Source organism: Lissotriton helveticus, chromosome 2_1 (assembly GCF_964261635.1).
Source record: "Lissotriton helveticus chromosome 2_1, aLisHel1.1, whole genome shotgun sequence".
Classification (NCBI taxonomy): domain Eukaryota; kingdom Metazoa; phylum Chordata; class Amphibia; order Caudata; family Salamandridae; genus Lissotriton; species Lissotriton helveticus.
Window position 1 is genome coordinate 1956106331 of NC_136059.1, and position 25341 is coordinate 1956131671.

At 44.9% G+C, this 25341-nt stretch overlaps 1 protein-coding gene across 2 annotated transcripts in view; it reads right to left on the reverse strand.

Moving 5' to 3' along the window:
• Positions 1 to 25341, reverse strand: part of TTC29 (tetratricopeptide repeat domain 29) — a 1214048-nt gene that overhangs the window by 1169436 nt on the left and 19271 nt on the right. For both annotated transcript variants that reach the window (XM_078677661.1, XM_078677660.1), the window contains exon 2: positions 516 to 634. In XM_078677661.1, the coding sequence (XP_078533787.1) occupies positions 516 to 628 (113 nt within the window). In that variant the 5' untranslated portion in view covers positions 629 to 634. The remainder of the gene's footprint in view (positions 1 to 515; positions 635 to 25341) is intronic.

Genomic DNA, 25341 nt, shown 5'->3' on the forward strand with positions numbered 1-25341 from the left:
TGCTTTAAATAAGAGTGGAACAATCCCAGGGGGGAGATAGCGGCATTAAAAATACCTCCAATAGAAGGGCAAGCTAGAATGCTCTCTTTTTAGTACTTTGCCTGGGCAAATATTTATGGGGCAGTAAGGAGGCTTGCTGTTATTTATAAGCCACTTCTCATCCAAGTGAGATAATTCATGGAAGGAAGCAAGAGAGACCTTAGCTCCATTCTGCATAAGAGAATTGTGCACTGACAAGTAACAATTTTTTCAAGCGTGTTAAAATGCCCACATTGTGCAGTTCTTACTTGGTAGGGAATTTGTCCACCTTTACAAGCAGTAAACAATTAATAACAGAATGGACTTCATAAACCTCAGAGACCTTTGACAAAAATGTAATTGAAGTCCAAAGCTTAAATATGTATCGTTTTCAACAAACTATACAATAATCTATGTTCAAAGATTTGCAACAGTTTGTCCCACATTTTAGATGATCTGTAGTAATTAGAAGAACAAAATCTCGTTAAAGCTCTTACCTAAATTTGTCCTTCTGGCTTTGCCTGATTACTGGAAAGGTTGTGCTCTTCTGTGGATCCAAGCAGGCTAGCCCACTTGGGCTTTGCATTAGCATACTGGGCAATGTAGCCATCTTGGTCTGAAAGACAATACAAGGAGTAAATGCGGGAAAAATTGGTACAAATTACTTCAATTTTTATACTTAGATGAAGCGCTCAAAAACGATAATGAACAATTAAACGTTCCAGTACCCTGGAACCTAAATCAAGTTTAAACGAATGGGTAAGTTGCCGGCTGCACATGTTTGCCCTGGGATCACTCTTGGTTTGGTTTCTATGTTACGATACAGACTAGGATACTGGAGACTTCACGAGACTGGAGATGAAATCACCATCACCCACAAGAACACTATCAGCTGCACCACATCAACAGACATGGCACTCCCCAATATAGAACACCTGACGTTCGAGCTTCACATCACAGCCAACTTCACACTAAGCTGCAATCTCATCTACAGACCATCGGGACAGGGCACCAACCTCTCCAACACCATCACAGACTTCGATGCACTACTTGTCCTCAATGCTAACAATTACATCCTACTCGGAGACCTGAACTTCCACTTGGAAGGCAATGCCGACTCCAACTCAAGGGCCCTCATTGAAAACTGGGGAAGCCTGGGCCTCACCCAATGAGTAAAGGGACCTACGCACAATACCGGACACCTCCGGGACCCTATTTTCATCAGCTTCTGCAACCGCCAGACCAGCCAGCTGAAACTGGAACAGCATCACTGACCAGGACTGGAACACCGCTCCCAACACCCACAGAACCAAACCTAGCAGCAGCCTCCCCAAAGCATAAAGGATTTCCACAGTTGGACCACCACCTGTGCCGAATCCCTGTCCCCCTCAAACACAATAATCCAAGATCTAGACCAGAGGTCTTTAATCTGCGGGGCACGACCCCCAGGGGGGCCGTTGAGTCGCATTCCTCAGGCTCTTCAGCTGAAGTGTCATTCAGGGACTCTGATGTTGTAAAACCAAAGCCTGGCAGACAGCTAGCTAAAAGTGCCTTTCTGCCATTGGCTGCTTGCCTTAAAGCAATGTAAATATACACGACTTAATCTGCAATTGTGTATCGAAAATCTGCAAACGTAACAGATGCTCATGATGCAAAAAGTTAACAAATGAGCTGTGAAGTGCATGTTTTTAATTGTCATTGCATTGACATAGTGCTTACTTTTCTGGAGAAGGTGTTGAAGGAACAGGTATGTAAAAAATAAAATAGCATTAAGTACGGTCTGCGTATTACTAAAATCTATATTTTGGAAGGACCATTTTATTGTAAAACGTTTCGCACATTTTATAGCAGTCTATCTTATACTGTGTGTAATGCAAGTATAAAATAAGGACTTGCATATTCACAGTGCTTTTTGTCACAGGCTGTGACCTCGTAGCTCTAAAAATACACAAGTCAGTATTCCCCACTGCACCAACCAAGATTTAATTCAGCAGCTCTCTGGATACACACAGACCTCTGTAGTACATTAACTAATAGAGGTTTCATAATGTAGTATCAACTAAGAACTTTTTATAGTTATTTATTTTTCATTTAAGCTGCCCATTATTTTATAAGTAGGTAATAGAGGTGAAAGATCTAAAAAAACTTAGGCAAATTTGGTTTTTAGCCACATCTTTAACCCCGCCCTAAACATTACTGAAGTCAACAATAGCAGCAAACTAATATAACCAGCAGTCAGTTTTTGCTCTTTGCTCAAAAAGAAGCATCTGTTTTCATGTCAAAAATAAAAACCTTTTTAGAAAAACAGAATTAGAGAAGATTAAGGGGCCACTTCCTCCTTTGGAATTGAGGAAAACATCCTACATGGAACTTACAGTTCATCTTTAATGATTTTAAATGGTATGTTTTAATTATGATAAATGATATTCAGAAACCCCCAGTTACATGCAGCTGTAAAAGCTAAGCCTTCAGCATCTCATGAAATATAGTATGGTTCTCCCCCCTCCCCCCCTGTGGAAAATTAGTACGGTCTGGTAAACATTATCTGCGCCATCTTGCCCTTTTCCCCTGATGCCACACTTTTTGTCGTGCGCACCCGCCATTTTAGGTGCCTCGATCAGAACAAACCCTTTTGCATGCCACAGGCCCCCAGCATAGCCCTCCTCCCTCACAAAGCCCACACTCTGACAACCCCCGCTCACACATGCCTTGGGTCATAAACCCCTCTTCAGCGCAGCCCTGCCTCAGAACCCCATCCCGTTCCCAGCGCGACACTTCCCTTCATTCCTTTCCTGGTCCCAGGTCCTTTGATGCAAGCCCCCTTTTCCTGTGTGCCCGTTTGTCTTCCTCGTTCCCAGGCCACCACCTAAGCTCTGCGGATACTGTTTATTGCCCCCCCCCGTACAGTAGGAAGCTTCCCTCATTGAAGGACCCTCGAGTTGATCAAAGCCCCCTCCCTATGAGATCCGATCAAACCCCCCACATTCCGTGAATCGGCGGAATGTCCAGCTGCGCGATAATCATCACCTGTTGTGACCGGGGTGGGGACTTCTGCTGTGTATGTGTGTGGGAACGGGCTGGGAGCGGGGGTTCCGAGAATGTCTTTCCGTATATCAAAGCCTTGCCAAGAATGTGTTGTATGTAATAAAGCAATAAACCTGTGTATAAGAGGCCAGGCCTCAGAGATGTGGGTAGAGCACCTCATGATGATACCTGCTGTCTGAACTGATGTGTTCTCCTCCGGAGAGAATAAACCTTGTTTCCTGCCTTCCCGTCTCCAGTGCCTGCCTCTTCATTGATTAATAATTCGTGGGTTAAAGAGGCGATACCGCCGGGCAAATATCGATTGTCCCTTGACCATAGATTTAACAATTGGCGTCCCAAGCGTGGGGCCCATCAGCGACTCGTGGATCCAGTGGGAGAGGTCCTGACGACAGAGTGAACGACTGCAACGATCGGGAGAGCTCTTGCCCAATAGACCCTCGTCTGGCAGCCGATCATCCGAACTTCACTGGTTCCGAACAGACCTCTCCCGAGTGATCTACGGTCCTGACTGGGAACCATCAGGAGTGCCGCGAGGAACACAAAGAAAAGAGGACGATCGGGCGCTGGATTCGGAAGACAAGAAACTGTCCATACGGTCCGGGTAAGGTCGTGTAGACACGACGAAACACGAAATAATTGTTTAATTGTTCAGAAAATACTAGTATTACTCTTTGTTGACCTATTTGGAGATTCACTGTCTGCACACGAAGAAACAGTAGGCTCTTTCTCTTTGCAAACAGTGAAGGATAAGTAACGCAGCCAGCGTGCCTATCTTTCTCCCCCACTGATTGTTCATTTGTTCACTAATTATTTTCGGGAGATTTCCCCCTCCCACACTGATTAACGGTTTTTGGGCCTCGAACTACTGTTCGCGGATTGTTTTCTGGAGATTCTCTGTCTACAAACAGGAAAGAACAGGTTCCCCTTTGCAGATAGTGAAAGGGTAGAGGACGCAGACCTTTGCGGATCTACTTATTCTCCCCACTGGTCGTTTATTTATTGTTTTGATATTGGTTCATGAGGTATTCACTGCCTGCAAACAACGTAGAATAGAAATATTCTGTCTAGTCTTTGCACACAGTGATAAGATAGGCAGTGCTGACTTTTTGTCCCTCGTCGTGAGCTGTCATGTCTGTCTTCTCCCCACTGGTCGATAGCTGGTTCAGCCCGGACCGTTTATTAGAGGTGGATCATCTAGCTCTGCTGGAAGGCATCCCTAATAAAGACATGTTCATAAACTATGGATTAGTTACCATAGCCTATAGTAAACTGTGGCACAGGTATACCAAAGAAAATCAAGAGAAACAGTGGCCACTGATAGGATCCTTCGATCTTGATAAAATAGAAACGTTAGAAATAGCCCTTCGTGATAATAAGACAACGCCTATTATGCTCGACTGCCTCGGTATGTGGCGCAAAGAAGCAATGCAACAAAAGAAAAAAGACGAGGGCAGAGCAGGTAAAGGAACGTATCGACAGGACGACCCCAGGACACAACGTCCCGAAAGTAATCCCCCGACACTACGCACAGGACGGCCAGACTTAGGGCAAAACCAATGTGCTTTTTGTAGATATGCCGGGCACTGGAAAGCCCAATGCCCGACTCTACTGAACGTGAGTAGGAGCAGAGGACCGACAGGAATAACAGGCCGGCAGAAAGGGAAAAGGCGCGAGACAAAGATGAATCAGACTGACATGGACAGGCCAGATAGAACCACCACGTTCGATTATGCCCGATGGCACAGATTTCGCCAGGCCAATTTCAGCGACATGTTCGAGTCCTCATAGATCAAAAACAACGATAAGACGGGAAAACCCAGTCTAGCTCTAAATTGACAGACGACAACCCCCGAAGAAACCCGAAAGAATAATGTACACACATGATCAAGCAACCTTACGTTTAGCCAAGTAGGGAAAAGTTTAGGGTATTTCGAGGTAAGGGTTACACAAGTATCCTTCGCCGAGAGGACTAGGGATATTGCCAATGTCTGAAAACCTACTACCTCCTTTCTTCCGCATCCTTTTAGGCATATAACTAAAGCCTGCCCCATTGCTCTAACAAAAAGTATGCGCAGCATATAGAAATAAGATAATTATAGCCAATAACTGTTTTATGTTTGTCTTGGGTCTTTTTATATAATATTTGTACTGTCTCCCCGTCTGAGTTTGTGTGTACGTGATGCATGAATCTGCGTCATCCCTCTGCCTGTGTTACCGTGTTACTTAAACTTCTGTTTACAGAAGCTTTAGCATGAAACAACCTGGAAAGAAAGGAATGGAAAAACGAAATCCGCAGGCCACTGATGAACTTGAACTTTTATTTAACATGACGAACAAGAAACAAATAACAGTACGTAATAATAACACCTATCAATGCCCTAACAACAGAAAACGTTTGGAACAAGAATGGTAAACTAGAAAATGAAAGTCAGCAGAACATTCGCCCCCCCCATTCTGGAACCTTCCAAAGTAGGGCAGGGTTACGGCTACGCCCAGCCGGCAGCAACCCATATAAGGCGGGTCCTGCTGCCAACAGTCGGCCAGGAAATCGTAACATAGGGTGGAGCCGGAGGAGAGACAAGGGCCAGCGGGACCCAGCCAGGGGATCACCTTGACCACACCGGAGAGTTGTAGGGGGGGGAATGTCTATGTCCTCGACCCCCCCCTCTCTCTCTCCCCCAGTCCGGCCACAGTGGCACGTGAGAGTTGCAGATAGTCCCGCCACATGCTCCCCCGGTCCGGCCACCAATGGCCGGGGACTGGGGCCAACTGGATCCGGCTGCAGCCGATGAGCCAAGGAACCCGTTCATGGGGCCAGAGCAAGGGGCGTCCGGCCGACATCCACCGGAAGCCCGGCCCAGAGAAGGACGGGACACTTCTTTCTTTTCTCCTCCGTAATGGCCGCAGCAGCACGCCCGGCGCCACTTGAATAATGGCTGCGACAACTCTGGGGGGAGGGATGTCTTGTACATACCTCCGCGAAAATTAGTCCGGGTCGGGCTGGGAGGGAGAGGCGACGCGGACGAGCCTCTCCCACCTCCACGGATAGGAGGTTTCCCAGCCCCCGGCCCAGCGCCGAACTCCTCCAGCCAGGCGGTGGTGCCAATACCTGCGCAGCACCGAACATGCAACGGTGCCAATACTTGCGCAGCACCGAACATACAACGGTGCCGATACTTGCGCAGCACCGAACATGCAACGGTGCCGATACTTGCGAAGCACCGAACATGCAACGGCTGCGCCAATCCCCGCACAGCACCGAACATGCACCGCAGGTGGCCATACTTCCGCAGCACTGGACATGGGTTCGCTCCAAAAGGTCTCCTCCACTCTTGCAGACTCGACGAAGGGCGGCTGCTGCAGGCCTCAATATGGCGTCTGGGCCCCCTGGAAGGCGGGTCTCGGCCGCTAGAGTAACTGTGAACAGCAACGTAACTCGGGCGCTTGCCCACCGGGGCACGAGCCCCCACCTCCGACAGCACCCCCACAGCCTTGAAGATTCTACAAAGGTCCCAGGAGCCCTCGGCCCCTGCAGGCTTCCGGTGAGGAACAACTGCCTTGATCGCTAACGAAATAAGCATGACATAGTCACTCCTTCTGTTAGCATGAATTCTCGAACTGCCGAAAAGGACTCTGGTCCAACTGCCGGTTGTAGGAAACATTTTTTCCTTGATACTACTTCCGGACTAACCCGGCCCCGCCCAAAATGACGCCGGTAACAATAGGAACTTACGAACGCCTCGTGGTGTTTTCTTTCGCTAAAAAAAGGACTCGATGTTCCGAGATATGTTATGATCCTTTGTACACTTGACGGAAAAGAGGAAGGATTCACTCGACGAACATGTAAAAGGACCTCGTGAAAAATGTTTTTCAATGTACGATTCATTATGATATTATCATATCTGACATGTAACCTCGCTTATGACACACTCCCATAGTATACCTATAGGAATTTGATTACAACTAGTCCAACTGTGTTTCCAATTATGAAATGAATGCCCCTTGGTCCCTCAACTATTCGATAGACGTTTTTAGTTCACTGCGAATGAATGAATGAACCTTTTTTAAACATGTTTTTAATCCTACAAGATAAGCCCCCCCCCCTCTACTGTACGCACTTTAGCCATTGCCGTATCCAGCCAACCCCGATCACACTGTCCTATCAACATGCTGAACGATTGTGCAAATAAAGGTTTTCGAAACTATGAACGGGTATTGCATGCTTTATTTAAAATGTGGGATCGGCGGGAGAGTTTTTCTTTTCTGTGCACCCTACTCTGCTCTCTCTTTAAGGTTAATAGAAGATGGTCGCCCAGCCCCGGATGGAGGATCGAATCTAAGACACGACACTCTGCCGTCACATATGCGACTGACTCAGGGACTCGCGCATGGAGAAAGACCTCGATTTCTGGGGTTGGGTAAGGCGAAACGGTGTAAAAAAAAAAAAATGGAACATAAAGGGTGGGTAAAGTGAAACGATGTAAATGATAGAATATTATAAAGATACGACACTCAAAGGTACTAGGGAACAGAGTTGACCGAAGAGCTGATAAACCTTAGAACATCATAGCATTGGAAGAGATTTAAGGACCCCGATAGCTAAGTCCACCTACCAACTAGAAACCTCGCGCTAAGTGCTTCTGATTCTCTAACGTTTTCCTACTCACAGCCTATAAGGACACACTGCCTCCCCCCCCCCTTGGCTCCAGAAACCACAACCCCAGGGATTATATCCCGAGGAGATAAGACGAGTATGAGGTAAGTAAAAGACCTTCGTACCCGTGCTTTTGATATGCTCGAATGTTGTCCCCCTCCCCTCTTTTTTCCCCCCCCTGCAGGCCACATCGGAATCACGACCAAGGTATGGTGAAGATCTGAAGCCTCGCCATGTCTGATACACAAAGCGGACTAACACTGCCTGGTGGCACCTAAACACACACACAAACTGCTCTTGTACCAAAAGAGCCAATAAATTGTATGACATGATGAAAGCGATCACCCTTAATCCGTGTTGCGTGAATGGACGCCTGTCACGTATGTCCGAAACTATGAGATGATGTTTGTGTATGACTGACGCGTTGACTTAACTGGTTAAAAGACCGAGAATGCAAGAAATGCGACACAATGGTGCCCCTTTTACTCGATGTATGTCCCCTGTACCCGGCCTAATGCTCGTCCATCCCAAACTGCATGCTTTCAAAATTCTAACACAGACCCGTAATGTCTTATGTTATATAACGCGCTGAATAGCCTATCTTAATGCACGGTCACTCCCCATGTTGCACGTGTACTATTTAGCCTGTTGTCGCACATCTCTCTCTCTCTCTCTCTCTCTCTCTCTCTCTCTCTCTCTCTCTCTCTCTCTCTCTCTCTCTCTCTCTCTCTCTCTCTCTCTCTCTCTCTCTCTCTCTCTCTCTCTCTCTCTCTCTCTCTCTCGCTCTTCCGAACGACCAGCACCTAAATTGGCAAACCGCCACCCCTAGTGCACCACCCAATTGGCTCCAAATACCACAAGTATTTGCTCAAAATTTATCCTAAATAAAAAAATCACCCTGACGCCGTGTCACTACCTCTCCTTTCTGCTAAAAATTGATGAAACCGAGATTTGGCCATTAGGGAAAGGACAGGTAAGACGACTGAGGTTCCCTAATCTGACCCGAAATAAGGGAACTACATGTCAGCGGCTCCTGTGTTATAAAAAGATGCCTCAGATAACGCGACCTTCCCCGTCCCGAATTGTCGCAATACCCAAACAGTAAAGGTGATCGAAACATCCTCATGTTCCCGGAACGCCCCCTGTTTCGTATCAGCTGCCCCAGACGAGGGTTATAAAACTGTCCCTCACCCCCGGTCATAAGAGATGGGTCTACTTACGCCCTTACCACAGTTTTCTACGTCCCTAGTTGTTTCCCATAAGACCTCTGTCTTTTCTAATTAAGTAGTCAGGCCATAAGAGGTTACGTAGGAACCAGAATGATGTTTTACAAAGTTAAAAATTAGATCGAAGCGAAGAAATCATTGCAATGAACCCTGTTGAAAGCGAAAATGTTTAGGCAGGATGCATTGATAGAATGAAAAATGTTTAGCCTATGTTCGTCCCTCAGCAAGATACCTGTCAGACCATGGTGATAGCCCACAGCACCCTTTTTAAATGTAAAGCCCTGGAGAACGGTATAGCTTCGTAAGGCTCGTATTAAGAAGGTGGGTCTCCGTCAAAGGAACTGACGTAACTGTAATGAAATAAAAGGTGCCAGATCTCGTCCCACGACCAACAAACACCAAAGAAATAACAGTGAAGGAAAGTTATAGTAAATCCAGCAGGCCCATCATCAATCATTTATATGTTAGTTGCGAACCCTAATATAACGGACGTTTCCATTTTTGCCTGGAGCTGGGAGAGAAATAGACTTATGTGATTACCTTCCTCTGCCAATTCTCTAAAGACTGTCTTTTCAAACTAATTTAAGGGTACGACTGTCGGAGGAAAGAAGGACCGGATGTGGGAGCACGTGGCCTGACTACAGATCGTGGAACATCTGCGACATTGGCCAAGGCGAGACCGCGACAGAAAGGAGTTGCAGGACGAGGCACTGTTTCCGTCAAAGTGAGAGGAAAGGGCTGACCTGATGCCCCTACTCAATGTTCAACGTGTGCCGAAAAGTCCCCGCTCTCTGAATTCGGTCATGAGCCCGCCTACCTGAAATTTCCGCCCCCCTGATCTGTTCCCGATTTGGCCCAGCTCCATCCCCCCCCTTTTTCTCCGACCTACCCTATGGACTACACACTCTTCTTCCATCTGAACCTTTTTTTGACAATCAACTCAAAAGACACAGGGCGAAAAGGACCTCTTTGACCAGAAACGCGAGGAAAAGGTCGTGCCCTGCAACGCGGGACCTAGAATAGAGCTGGACCCGTAGCTCCACCGCCGGTGCTCCACAGCGCCAACAAAAGACGACAAAGAATGCTGAGAACTCATTAACCTCGAACATTGACGCCCTCAATTATCGTTTCTACTACGTCTCATTTCTCTCCCAGCCACCATTGTATTAATTATGCTCCAACCAAACATGAACAGAACTCACATGTGTAATGACCTATCAATTTACATTCCGAACGACTATAAGCAGCTATGAAATGTACCCAATGCTCTCACTACAGAATCATCTTTGTCTGTTATTGCATTACTATGGCTTTCCTGCAACGAGTTTTTTATTGATAGACCCGCCTCCTAAGATGAAAGATTTTAAAATGTAATGTTTATAACTCCTTCACCTGGGTACCCACTTCTTTTCCTATGACCACCACAGTCGACATGAATTGGAAATAGGCCAGCAAGATGTCTTGGATATGTTAAAGGGAGGACTGTGGAAAATTAGTACGGTCTGGTAAACATTATCTGCGCCATCTTGCCCTTTTCCCCTGATGCCACACTTTTTGTCGTGCGCACCCGCCATTTTAGGTGCCTCGATCAGAACAAACCCTTTTGCATGCCACAGGCCCCCAGCATAGCCCTCCTCCCTCACAAAGCCCACACTCTGACAACCCCCGCTCACACATGCCTTGGGTCATAAACCCCTCTTCAGCGCAGCCCTGCCTCAGAACCCCATCCCGTTCCCAGCGCGACACTTCCCTTCATTCCTTTCCTGGTCCCAGGTCCTTTGATGCAAGCCCCCTTTTCCTGTGTGCCCGTTTGTCTTCCTCGTTCCCAGGCCACCACCTAAGCTCTGCGGATACTGTTTATTGCCCCCCCCGTACAGTAGGAAGCTTCCCTCATTGAAGGACCCTCGAGTTGATCAAAGCCCCCTCCCTATGAGATCCGATCAAACCCCCCACATTCCGTGAATCGGCGGAATGTCCAGCTGCGTGATAATCATCACCTGTTGTGACCGGGGTGGGGACTTCTGCTGTGTATGTGTGTGGGAACGGGCTGGGAGCGGGGGTTCCGATGAATGTCTTTCCGTATATCAAAGCCTTGCCAAGAATGTGTTGTATGTAATAAAGCAATAAACCTGTGTATAAGAGGCCAGGCCTCAGAGATGTGGGTAGAGCACCTCATGATGATACCTGCTGTCTGAACTGATGTGTTCTCCTCCGGAGAGAATAAACCTTGTTTCCTGCCTTCCCGTCTCCAGTGCCTGCCTCTTCATTGATTAATAATTCGTGGGTTAAAGAGGCGATACCGCCGGGCAAATATCGATTGTCCCTTGACCATAGATTTAACAATCCCACCCCAATGCCTTGCACAAAAGTTGCAGCCCATGCATTACAGCCATTATACCCAGGGTCACTGTGAATATGTGATTGTGTGGCTGCGGCGATTTTAGCATAATTAGAGATTTGCCGCATTTGCCACAAAATCCATCATCTGCCACATAATCTGCTGATTTTATCCCCCAATTTTTTTTATTTATTTCTTAAATGGTTCAAAAGTGACTAAAAAGCAGTGATACGTGTTGCTGCACAGGAGAAGGTCCTTTGCGAAGCTGGACTGGTCACCTTTTCATTGGCATTGGCTATATTTGGGTGTTATAGTGGTACTAATGAGGTGCAACCACAGAAAAACAAGCACGCTCATCACATTAGTTCAGAAAGGTGTTCTCATCTGAATAGGTTTTTGTCAAATGATGTTCTGTTTGTGAAAAATAATGTTCCATTGTGCATTTTTAGGTAACTCTTTATGGGGATTTTGTTTTTTAACTGTGTGGCAAGCCCCTGACACATAACCACAGTCACCCTTTGGTTTGCTAAACAGTATTTAATATTATTTCCCCACCGTAAAAATGATTTGCCATGGAAATTGGGGAGGTTTATGGTTGTCGATGATGAAGAGCACCAGGTTCTAGAAATTTTTATCAGGAGGAGGTCCTTATTCCTAAAGAATTTTGACAGGGGGATCTCAGCATCCAAAAGTTTTCAGACCTCTGATCTAGAATCAAGGTCAGTTAGTGCATGGAGGAACTTTGACTGATGAAACACCACTGCAAACAACTGGAGAGCAAATGGATAATGAGCTAGGACAATGCAGACAGGAGCACATTCAAATCTGCCCTTAGACACAACTACCAAATGATCCAGAGCACCAAAACGTGCTACTCTGGCTTGCTACATCAATGGCAGCACCAGCAGAAGCAAAGAAATCTCCCCCATTGTGAAGGAGTGCACCTCCCCATTGGCCGTCTCCAACCCAATCACTCCCTCGCAGGACCTAAGCAACAATTTCTCTCAATTCTTCAGCAACAAAATCACCACCATTTTTAGAGACTCAAGCCGACAACCAGACCAAACAGACTGTGCCAAACGCCTCCCGATCTTATCCAAAGAACCAGTGCTGATCTGATGCCCTGTCCACACCCAAGACAAAACCACTGCTATTATGAAGTCCGTCCAAAACTCCTTGACATCACTCAGTCTGGTTACAGACCCAAACACAGCATGGAAACGGCCCTCAGCACTGCAACAAATGACATCCCCTTGACTCTGGACAGATGAGACACAGCGTCCTTCATCATCCTGGACCTCTCTGCTGCATTTGACACAGACTCCCACTCCATCCTCATCCAACACCTACACATCGGAATCCACGGACACCATCACCAATGGATCTGCACCTTCATTGACTGGAAGGACCCAGTCAGCCTGCCACCGGTTGCCCACATCTGTGGAGTTCCTCAGGGATCCTCCCTGAGCCAGACCCTCTTCCAGCTGGCCAGCATCATCCACTCTCATGATATCAATGTCCTCTCCTTCGCAGATTACATGTCATTCTTTTCCCTCACATACAAGATGCCCAGTGCCCAGATCAAGTTCAATGTCCACATGGCTGGAATCGCCCAATGGATGAAGACCAACAGTCTAAAGTTTAACACCGACAAGACCGAAATTGTGATTTCGGGAATAGCGTATCACTGTGGGATTCCACCTGGTGGCCAACAGAGCTAGGACCACAGTGCCAAAAAACTCTGGATCATCATCAACCGCAAACTCAACATGACCTCCCAAGTCAATGCCATTACCACCTCCTGCTTTCATACTCTGAAGATGTTGAGAAAGATTTTCAAATGGCGCTCTGTCAGCACCCGGACAATTGTCACTCACTCCCTGGTCACAAGCAAGCTGAACTACACAAACCTTGTCTATGCTAGGATCAACAAAAAATCCCCAGAAGGCTGCAAATCATTCAGCAGCCAGAAACACTCTCAACCTTCCATGCTACACTTACATACCACCTCACCTGAAGGAGCTCCACTGGCTAAACATTCACAAAATAGCACAATTTGAACAGCTCGTCCACTTTCAAAGCACTACATCACACTGGCACTGAATACCTCAACAATCATATCTGCTTTCACAAACCTTCCAGACCCCCTCACTCATCTGTACTCCTACTTGCACAAATCTCACATATATGGAAAACCAGATCCAGCGGTCGAGCCTTCCCCTACATTGCTCCTAAAGTGTGGAATGACCTGCCGCTACACGCAAGAGCTTCCTCCTTACTTTTTGAATTCTGCAAGAAGCTTCAAGACCTGGCTTTTTGAGAAGTTCTGCTAGGCCCTAGGTGTGCCTAGACTCACACCTGCTCAGTGCCAGGACACCTTCCTGTGTGATAGTGCCCAGGAGTTGCAGTGAGTGCAACAGTAAGGAAAGTGTTGGATAGCAGAGGGTAAAAATTACTATTCCCACTCCAGTGAGTGCAACAGAAAGGAAAGTGCTGGATAGCGGAGAGGTAAAAATTACTATTCCCACACCCGTCAGTGAAACAGTAGGGAAATTGTTGGATAGCAAAGGTGTACAAATTACTATTTCCACTCCAATAATTGTAAAAGTAGGGAACGTGTTGGTTAGCGGAGGGGTAAAAATTACTTTTCCCAATCCAGGGAGTGCAACAGTAGGTAAAAAGTTGGATAGAGGAGGGGTAAAAATTACTATTCCCACTCCAGTGAATTCAACAGTAGGGAAAGTGTTGGATAGCGGAGGGGTACCAATTAATATTACCACTCCAGTGAGTGCAACAGTAGGGAAAGTGTTGGATAGTAAAGGGGTAAAAAGTACTTTTCCCACACCAGTGAGTGCAACAGTAGGGAAAGTGTTGGATTGCAGAGGAGTAACATTTAATATTCTCACTCCAGTCAGTTCAAAATTTTAAACATACAAAATTTTAACAAACGTTTTTTTAAAACAAAAAACATTCAAAAATATATAAATATTTTAAAAATGTAAATACTAATATATTTATAAAAAGAAAAATATATAATGATTAATACATATGACAAATACCTATAAATATTATATTAAATAAACAATAATTTACAAAAATAAATATCTTTAATTACAAATTATTTAAAAAAAACATTACATACATTTTCTTTTTTTTATTTTCTACCCTTTAACACCACACAATTCACAACCCACATCTAAATTTGAAAAAAAGGTGCTTCCTTAATTAACATAATTATTTACCAATTAAGGAAATATTAATTTTAAAACAAATTAAAACTCACAGAAATGATTTAACTTTCCACACTTTAGCCCTATAATATCCACAACCCACAGCTAAAATTAAACTGTAAATAAATTAATGACACACTTAAAACCTATTTTCAATTAAAAAACTAATGGTATTTAACAACTAATTATAAAGTAAGTGAAATTAAATTACTCCCCACACTGTACCACTATAACGATAAAACACACACAAAAAATATAAACAAATACCCTAATTAAATATAAATTATTGAATAATAATGATCAACTAATTTTTTTAATCAATTAAACATAAATTACTTCCCACCCTTTACCCCTATATACCCACAACCCACATCTAAAATTAATTACATAAATTCCATTTTTAATTTTCAATTGATTTTAATTAACAACTGATAATTAAACATAAATTACTTCCCACCCTTTACCCCATGATCCTCACAATACACACCTAAAGAAAATCACACAATTACCATAATTACCAATTAGCTAATATAAACTAACAAGGAATTATTAATTATTTAAACATACATTACCCCTACCCTTTACCCCTATAAACTCGACAACCGCACCCAATATTACACAATTTCCATAATTAATTTTCAATCAATTATTATTAATGAAGAACTAAATATTTTAAAAAAACAAATCCCACCCTTTACCCCATAAACCCCACAACCCACACCTAAAACAAATCACAGAATTACCATAATTAATCAATTAATGAGTTATTATAAATTAACAACTAATTATTAATTCATTAAACATAAATTACTTCCCACCCTTTACCCCTCTAAACCCCACAACCCGCACATAAAAAGCAATTACACAATTACCATTATTAATTATCAATTAATACATTCATATTAATTAATTACAACTTACTTTCTACAATTAACACTATAAAATCTAAATTAAATAAATAAAAAATAAATCAATAATTTTTATAATTAAATTACTTCCCACCCTTTTCCCCTACAACCCCACAACCCGCTATGGAACCAAATAACATTTATAACCACTAAAAATGTAACATATATATTAAAACCAGAAAAAATACTAATACAAACATACATCACATGCATCTAAAAATTAAACTAAAATACATAAGACTAATTTCTATATTTAAAAAAATGATATTTCTTAACTTAAATTCGATATTCATGACCACGATATTCTTCCTGTCGATATTTCTGAATCACTATATTTCCAATTCTATATTTGTGTAAGTCGACATTTCCAACTCGATATTCTGTCTCAACAACATGGCAGGGCTTGAACTTCTCCAGCCCTGCACAATCTATCTGATGGAAGGTGCAGGCATTCCTATGTGTCTGTGCAATCCATCAGACAGATTCTTTGCATGAAGATCTTGCTCAACACTCGCTTGGGTCAGCATGTTTTTAAACCAATAGATATTAATAGCCTAATATTCACTTCTGGATTATTATAATTAAAAAGAGGCAGAAAACAAGGACAGAACCGTAATTGCCTATACAGGTGAACTATCACTGGAATATGCCCTGCCTAGATGGCAAGAGAATGTACTAAAAGTGGGCTAATTACTCTTAGATGTACTGAGATTTTCTCTAAATTATGGCCTAATAGATGTGTAGTGACTGAAGCATAACAGATAGACCTGCTTCTCAGAAGTGCACCACACATTCTCTAGAATGGATTAAGTTTGCATTCATTAAGTTTTCATTCCAGAACTGAAAATGCTGAGGATAATGAGGGCAGAAGAATTCCGGATCACTCCTTACTGGGACTCACAGTGGGCAATAGAACCCGAAGCGTGGGGAAGAGATGGAGATTAAATGCTTGGAGACTAAGGGACAAATCTACTACTGGCCTTTACTTTGAGGACAAGGGGCCTGTACAGCTAGCAGGAACCATATGGGAAGCATACATTATGATGTGCTTTGGCAGAAAGTAACTACAAATGTAGGAAAAAAGAAGAAAGGTTGCAACAGAAAGAGGAAAAAGTGAAGATATCAGAGAAAGAACTATGGAGTACTCCACAACCGCTGTTAATCAGACAATGAAATACACAGAGGCAAAATTCCACGTGGTAGTCAATAAGGGAGTCAAGATACTCTGCCTGGCTAACCAGAGAAGGCTTTATGGGTGAGGCACTAAAGCAGCAAAACTTCTGGCGTAACTACATTTAAGTAAAAGAGATTTATATGGGTGAAAAAGGTGAGGAACACACAAGGTAACATTTTAATTGAAAGACAAAGACATTGCTCACACCTTTCCTGTAGTTTAAAAGAGGCTATACAAAACAGAAACACGAGAGGAGACCACACACATTCAGAGGAGATCCATTATAAGTTGGATGAAGCAATAATGATTGAAGAGGTGGGAGAAGCAATATCCCAGATGAAAACGATTAAAGTCCCAAGACTCAAACATTTTGTCATCATTGATATGGAAACATATGCTAAATACGTTCACAGAGGTGAAGAAATGAGACTGACTACTGGGAGACTTTCCTCGTGCCACTATACATGTCATCAATAAGAAAGGCAAAGAAGATGAGGATTGCTTCAATTCTCACTCCTGAATCCATGAACCCAAATCTTGGCTAAAGTTCTTGCTAGCAAGCTCCTCACTGATGGAGCCATCCTCATCCACCTAGATTAGTCGGGATTCATTGTTAAATGATCCACGCAGCTGAATTTGGGATGGTTACAGAACTGAATGAGAAACAGAGAAATGGAAGCCCCTTGAGTATTCTTAGCCTTAAATGCTTGACGGCATTCAATTCCTTTGGATGGGATGATTGATTTGAGATATTAAAAGAATTTGGCCTTGGTTTGGAATACCGCATGGGTGAAGCTGCTTGACACACAGCCCACCTTGAAGTGAGAGTTACTGGAACAACGCCACATACATTCAGCCCTAAGAAGGAACCATGGAGGGATTCCTTCTCTTCACTGCTTTTCATTCTGTTGCTGGAACCCCTAGCCTGTTGGTCAGAACAGATAAGGAAGTACAAGGGTTTCAGATGGGAGTGAAAAGTAGGAGACACATTATCATTATATGCAGAAGACATAATCCTATGTGAAAACAGCATGAGCTGATCGCTGCCAATGCAGCTGCATATCATCTATGTGTATCCATACACATAGATCATATGCAAAATAAATGTTGTCTCTAACACATGACGGAGAGGAGGAGAAGAAACAAACGCCACTTAGGATGGTGTGGGCAGAAGGGTTTTGATACATGGTAATCAAATTGGCCTGGGATCAGAGCACGGACCTCAAACATAATTTTAATACGGTGATCAATGTCTTCAAAGAAAACATCAACCAGCGGCCCATTCTCGCATAGTTGATAATGGGGAGAGCAGCCATGTTCAAGACGATCTCACTAATCCCATTCCTGTATGTAGTCCAGAACACTACATATTATACTTCAGAGGCCTTGTTCCTTGGTATAGAGGGGGGAACAGTACACACAATTGTGGGGCATGGGAGCATTGCATATAGTGCTCTAAGTGATCTACAAGATAATTTATAACAGAGGTATAGCACTCTCAAAGTCAGATACAACTACTGGGCCTCACAATTGGCCCATGTAAATGGCTGGACTTTGTTGAAGAATTGCAAACTAGCTGTCAGACTAGACAGACTGACTGTGAGAAATATCACTTACATGTATTTCCTGGAGAATAGAGGGGGATTGGGACCACTGTCACAGGCCACAAGAGCAGTCATCAAAACATGGAGAATGGGCACAGCAGAACTCAGTGGCAGAAACAGAAAAACCAAGAAAATTGCTCTGTGGTTGGGACAGTTAATGGGTGAAATCCACGCTGGGAAATATTTTGGAAGTGGAGGGCTTTAAAGACTATTCCCAGCTCCGGAATGAATTTGTGTTGCATAGAAAACAGTATTTTAAATTCTTTGAACTCAGATATGCAATTCAAACCCACAAGACTGACTGGCTGAGGTGCTTAAGGCATCGCCATTAGAAAGCAGATTCCCCACCGCTGAAGTCCATTAAGACATGATATTTCACATATACACAACACTTAAATAATAGTCCAGATTGCTACAAAGGGCTTAGTAGTAGATGTGAATGGGGCATGGATGTATTAGAAGACGCAGACTGGGAGAATGCACTGCGTCACCCCCTGGATGTGCAAAACAGGGCAACTTTATAGTTCAAATCTTTTATTGTTATTTTTGAGTGTCTTAACCCATTTGCCGCGGCCGCGTATTCGTGGCAGTGCGGCACTTCCGCAAAACGGGCGGGGCAGAGTCGTCCGTTGGACGTGCGCAGCACTACGAAGGTAGTGCTCGCGACGTCCAACGGCCGACGGCAGCACTTAAGGGTTTAAAAAACAAAACCAAATACAGTCCCAACAGCAGATCTGGTGCAATTCTGGGGCTACGCAGAGCCCGGCACTGAATAACTTACAAGCCAGAAACTTATAGGCAGATGAACTCGTACCCTTCCCACCCCCACCGGCCCTCCATTTACCAGAGTGCCAGCTTTGAGATGCGGATTAGTTCCGGTATGTGCTATTGCTGCTCAGGGGATTCTGGCGTAGGTGTCTCAGATAGACGTAACAAGCGCAGATATCTGGAGCAGGTGAGTTCCCAGAATTCCTGCGATAGAGACAGAAAGGGTCGCCATATCTCGCTGAAAGCCGCACCCTGCCTGGCTAGCATGAGTGTTATTATTTCAATTCCTAGAATGTGCCATAGCTGGGTTAGCCAACCTGTGTGTGAAGGAAGTTGTGGAGTGCCCCAGTGAGCGAGTATGTTCTGCATGGCTGTTCCCAGAGCTGGTCCGATCAGTTGCCTTCTCTTAGATTTTAATGGGTAAGTCAGTGGGTCTGGGACCCATGTTAGGATGTGTGCGGGGAATAGAAGTAGCTGGGTGTCTAGGTGTGTGTCAATCTCGTCCAGCACCTGAGTCCAGTATTGTTGAATCTGGGAACATTCCCACATTATATGAACCAATGTACCCTGTGCGCTGCATTTTCTCCAACAGTGTGTGCTCACTGACGGTTTAATCTTGTGTACTCTCGCTAGTGTGTAGTACCAATAGGTTGCTACCTTTGTGAGCATGTCAGTTAGGGCTATGTTACTGGCCATGTGGTGAACCCTGTGGCATATTCCATCCTACTCTTTGTCACTTAGAGCTCTCCCTATGGTTTTCCCATCTTCTTCGCCCTGCATTGTAAATATGTTTTTGTTCCGAGTTTAGTATCTTGTATAAGTCGGAAATCAGATTCTTGTCCGAGGTCTTGGTCAGAAGCCACCTCTCATATTGAGTGAGGTGGCGTTGCGCTGCGCCTTTGTTTTGTGGCTGTAATATCCAGTGCCTGAGCTGTAAATATCACAGGCGCTTTGTATCTGTGATGCCATAATCTGCCTTGATCTTCTGAATCAACAGTACCCCTTCGACATAAAAAAGTGACCCATGGCACAGCACATCGGCATCAAGAGAATTGGGTCTCACCCACCCCCGGTTCAAAATCTGGGTTATCAAATAGGGGAGTCATAGGAGAAGGAAACGTTGTCAGATTGTGTTTAATACTAGTCTGATCTCACACTACCATTGTCGCCTAAGTAATGGGGGACAAATACAGGCTTTGTGGTCTGTGTGATTTCTTTAAAAAGGGGATTTTTATCAGTGATGTTCCCGCTACCGCCCTATCCTGGAATAGTCAGTGCTTTTCCGATTCGGAATGGCTCCATTCAACTAAGTATCTTAGTTGCGCCGCTTGAAACTACAGTTGGAGGTTAGGTATTCCCAACCCACCCTCACTAGGCGGCAGAAAGCGGAGTCTTTTTCATCCTGGGCTTCCAGCCCTGCCAAATGAAATGCATGATCCCAGCCTGTAGTTTGTGAATCATTCCTGTGGGTGGTTGTAGAAGGAGTGTTCGGAACTAATATAGGATTTTGGGAAGGACCATCATTTCAATAGCTGGAACCCTACCATCACCATAAAATCTGATGGTATTTCCATCTATGTATGTCAGTGCGGATTTGTCTATGTAGGTTATTGTAATTGATAGTGACAGTGGCTTGTGTGGTTTCTGCTATTTGGACTCCCAGGTAGGGAATAGTGTCATTGGACCACTGGAACAGATATGTTTTTTTTTTTATTGTTCCACCATTTGTGGCAGGAGGGAGAGGCTCAGAGCTACAGATTACCCTACGTTCACTTTGAATCCGGATGCTCTGCCAAAGAAATCTAGTTCTGTGAGAAAGGCTCCCAGGAACGTCATCTGCATAAAGGCTTATGATGTGTTTGTCCCCCCTGAATGGTACTCCAGAGATCTGCGGATGTGTTCGTATTTTCAGCGCCAGCATCTCCATATATAACGCGAATAGTAAGGGTGATAAAGGACATCCCAGTCTCATGCCTTGAGCTGCTCGGAGGGGGGCAGATGTGTGGCAATTGACTCTCACTGTTGCTGTGGGAAAGGGGTAACAGTTTAAGATCAGAGTTCTGAATCGCTCCCCAGACCGAAGCGGTACAGAATTTGTTCAAGGTAAGGTCAGTTAACCCTGTCAAAGGTTGTTTCAGCGTAAATAGTCATTAGCATATAGTTGCCCGAGAATCTAGAAGCCTTGTCTAGTATGTGTAGGACTCTTCTGGTGTTATCACTTGTCTGCCTCTGGGGGATAAAGCCTGCCTGCTTGGGGTAGATCAGGTCTGGCGTGTACCTGCTTAGTCTGTGGGCCAATATTCCTGTGAATAATTTTAAGTCTAAGCTAAGTAGTGAGATGGGCCTGTATGAGCTGCAATGTGTTTTGTTTTTCCGGCGTTTGGGAATAACTATGACGACGGCCTTCAGCATCGAGGCTGGTATCGCTCTATGCACAGAAAAGGTGTTGAACCGTTGAGTCAATAAAGGTGCCACTTTTAGACAAAAGGTTTAAAAAAAAAAGTCGCTGTAAATCCATCTGGGCATGGGGATTTAGCCAATTTTAGTCGGAGATTGGAGAGATGACTTCCTCCTTCTAGTGTTGAGGATTGGTCCTTGATCAGTCTGGCTGTTTGCACGTCACAAAGGTATCTAGTGCTCTCTGTATTGTCTAGTGTTATACCCGAGTAGAGGTGTTCATAGAAGCCCCGGAATATCTTGGCTATCTCAGTATCTGTTGTCACAGGGTTTCCCTCTTGATCATTTATTGCTTGGATTCCTTGCTGTTATCGGTTCTTGCGCAGCTTATGTGCTAGGCGGCGACTGCATTTGTCTCCCCCACATAGAAAGAATGGTGTAAGCGAAGGGCTGCATACTCCGCCCTGTCCAAGTCTAAAACAGCCATCTGAGAACGCAATGCTGAGAATTTGCGCCATATCCTGGGGGCCCCTGTCTTCTGTTGTATGTGCTCTAGTTCCCAGATCTATAGGGTGAGGCTCTCTCTCTTCTCCTTCTGGAGTTTGTTGTCCGCAGCGTATATCGCCATGAACTCGCCCGGTACTACTGTTTTGAGTGCGTCCCATAAGGTGGATGTGCTAATTTCTGGAGTGTCATTATGTGCAAGGTAATCCCAGAGTGTTCGCTTAATTTGTTCCACTACTTCTATGCATTGTAATTCTGTGTCTCTCAGGTGCCACTGCCTATAAGGGCGGGACTGGGGAGGAAGCAACACCATGGTCACCACTGCTGCGTGGTCAGAGAGTGTCGCTGTGAGTATCTCCCGCGTCTGCAGCCAGTGCATTTATATCTCTGGTGCCAAGGAGGTAGTCCAGTCTGGCATATGTTTTGTTGGCATTAGAATAATAGGAAAATTCCCTTGCCTGAGAGTGGGATGTCCTCCAGAAATCCACTAGACTCAACTCCCCTAGGGTGGCGTGTCCTTTCCTGGATAAGGCTCCTGCCTGGCCATGTAGTTGGGCTTATCTGTCTGCGCTGTTATAAAATACTAGATTGAGATCCCCCCCATAGTATATGGCATTCGTCTGTGGCCAACACTTCTGCTAGTGCTTTGTGTAAGCATCCTTCCTGCTCCTCATTCGGGGCGTAAATTGTTCCCACTATCAACCCCTAGCCCCCCACTGTAAAGCGGTAAGAGAGCAGTCTCCCTCTGATTTCGGCCTCTTTCTGTACCACCTTCCCCTGAAAGGTGGGGAAAGCACACGCTTTAAGTCGATGACAGTCCCTGACTAGAAGGTGGGTTTCCTGCAGGAGACAGATGTCTGCCTTCGTATGGTCGAAGTATGATAAGATTGCATGTCGTTTAACTGGGTTATTGAGTCCCCTCACATTGAGGGGGAGGATTTTGAGCCTAGTGGATTGCATTCTTGGTGCGTGAACGTTGATGTAGCGTAAACCTTCCCGTTCCTAAGCGCCCCATCTGATCTATGGCCCTATCCCAAGTAGGCTTGAGTGTATGTGCGATGTGCCCTTTAGAGAAAGTTCTTGGTGAATGGAGGCCCCAGAAACTATGCCCAATGATAGAAAGAAAAATGAAAGAGCAGAAAAGAAAGATTCCTATAAAAACATGAACTATATTAACCCACAAAAGGATCAAAGTCAGTCCTTTGGCCATTCTTGGCCGCCGGGGAATATGTATTGGGTCCATGTTGTGGTCAAGCTCCCACCGCTTCGCCCGCTGGCAAGTTCTCAGTGAGACATCCCTCACTGGGTGTGCTTAATTATCCTCAGCCTTTTCCAGTGCAGCAGGGATAGACTCCAAAGCCTCTCGCTGGCCTTTCACAATTTCCACTTGGTCTGGTTTGCTCTGCCTTTTTCGGCGTCCCTGCCTTTGCCAGCGTGGTTGTTGTTCACCTCGGGCAGGTGACACCGGCTCTCTACCACAGTTCTCCTCTGGTGGATCCAGTCCCAGCATACGACAGGCCTCTGACAAGGAGTGCAGCTGTTGTAGTTTCCCTCCCCAGCAGAAAATGAGCCTGAAGGGATGGCCCCACGAGTATGCAATATTCTGATTGTGTATGTAGGTGGTGACTGGGCTAAAGTCCCTACGTTTTTGCAGCGTCAGCGAGGCAAGGTCCTGAAACAATGTAGGGGTCTGGTCTCAGAATGAGATTGGGTGCTTTGCGATTGCTTTGTGTATTATCTCTTCCTTGGTTTGAAAACCGTGGACACAGACCAAGATGTCTGCCGGCGAGGCCTTGTCAGAGCGGGGTATGCCCACTATGTGCGCTCTATCTAGTTTGATTATCGTATCTTGGGGGTTGCCAAGTACATAGTTAAACAAGTCTCGCACATAACCAAAGATGTCACTGCATTCTGCTTCCGGCGCCACTCCTCTGATCCGGACGTTATTCCTTCAGGAACGATTCTCGAAGTCCTCTAGGTGTGCCTGTAAATCTATATGCAGCTCTTGAAGACAGATAACCTCCTGCCTTAGTTTCTTTGTCCCGATTGTCTCCTTTGTCTTGTAGTGCTGCAACTCTATCGCCAAGAGCGTCTGTATCCCTTCTGATCTCTTTAATCTCCAGTGTGAGGTCTTTCTTGACTGTTTGCAGGTCCCTTTTCAATGACAGAAACAGTGATTCCATGAAAGCCCGGTTCACAGGTTCTTCTGCCAGAATGGCTGATAGCGCTCACGGTGTCTCCTCAGCGGACGGAGCCTCCATTGTGCTGTTGCCCGGGGGCCACGTTAGCATGTCCTTAAGGGATCGGTCTTTCTTCACTCGGCTGGTAGTCATTATCGTTTCCCATCTCCCTCACTGTCTGTGTCTGCGTTGGTTCCCAAGGGCCTGCTCTTTAGATGCCAACATAGGACCTGTAGTTTCCCGGTCATTTCTTGGGCCTGGAAGCATGTAGGACCCCGTCCCCTGCTTCTCCCTCTCAGCCTCTAGTGTGTCGCAAGTACAGGGGCATCCCGGTGGGCCCGGCCGACCTGAGCCGCCGCGCGTTTCTCTTCAGCTGGTTCAAATACTGGGCTATCTCCGGGAGGTGAATATTCGCTCTGTCCTGTTTCGCCGTTCTGCCCCCAAATTCTCATTGCAGGGGCCTCGGGTGCTCCCGGCCACCAAGCAACGAGAAGGTCCTGCTGTAGCTGCAGTTTTAGTCTAGGGGGCCCTCACAGCTCCGCTTCCTCTCTTGGGTAGCTCCGTTAGGTGCAAAAAAAGGCTGCTGACAAGGATTCACAGAAATGATGCCTCATTAATATTGAAGAGGGAGGAATCCCGATGTAAATCATTTTGTACAGAGATGGGGGCCTGCAAGATAATGTAGCTCTCCATGTCTGCATTCACATTTACAGTGTAGAAAATAGTCTATTGCAAAAAGGAAATTGGAGGAGCATGAACCAGTCCATGAAACTTCTGTAAGATCCTTCCAATATATGCAGCTGCCACTTATACAGTAGTCGCTCTCCCTTTAAGGATGCTTCCACTTTGTGTATTGCTACTGTCAGCTAGCCACAACATTTTTATTCAGCTAAAAATAGCCATAAAAGTCAATATACACAATTTTACAAATAGGTACAATGTTAAAAGGATAATTAAATTGGATACATATCACTTATACTAATTTAAAAAAAATGGTTAAATATACAGACCTACCATTCCATTTAATAAAAACATTAAGTACTTAAAAAGGCTACATACAACTTCAACAACTGCTTGAAATCAAACAGATACTCCATATACCTTTCTTGTGCTCAGCATATATCTTATGCACCTGAGCACTGCGTAACATACCCGTGGACAAAGTAACTGTTGTAAAAGGACAAATGATTGTTTGTATTGTCTGATGTTTGCTTTACGGATTAGAGGGTCTAAAAAATATTTCTGAAGAGGAGTGTACAAAGAACAAAACAGCAAGTTATTATTATTATTATTAT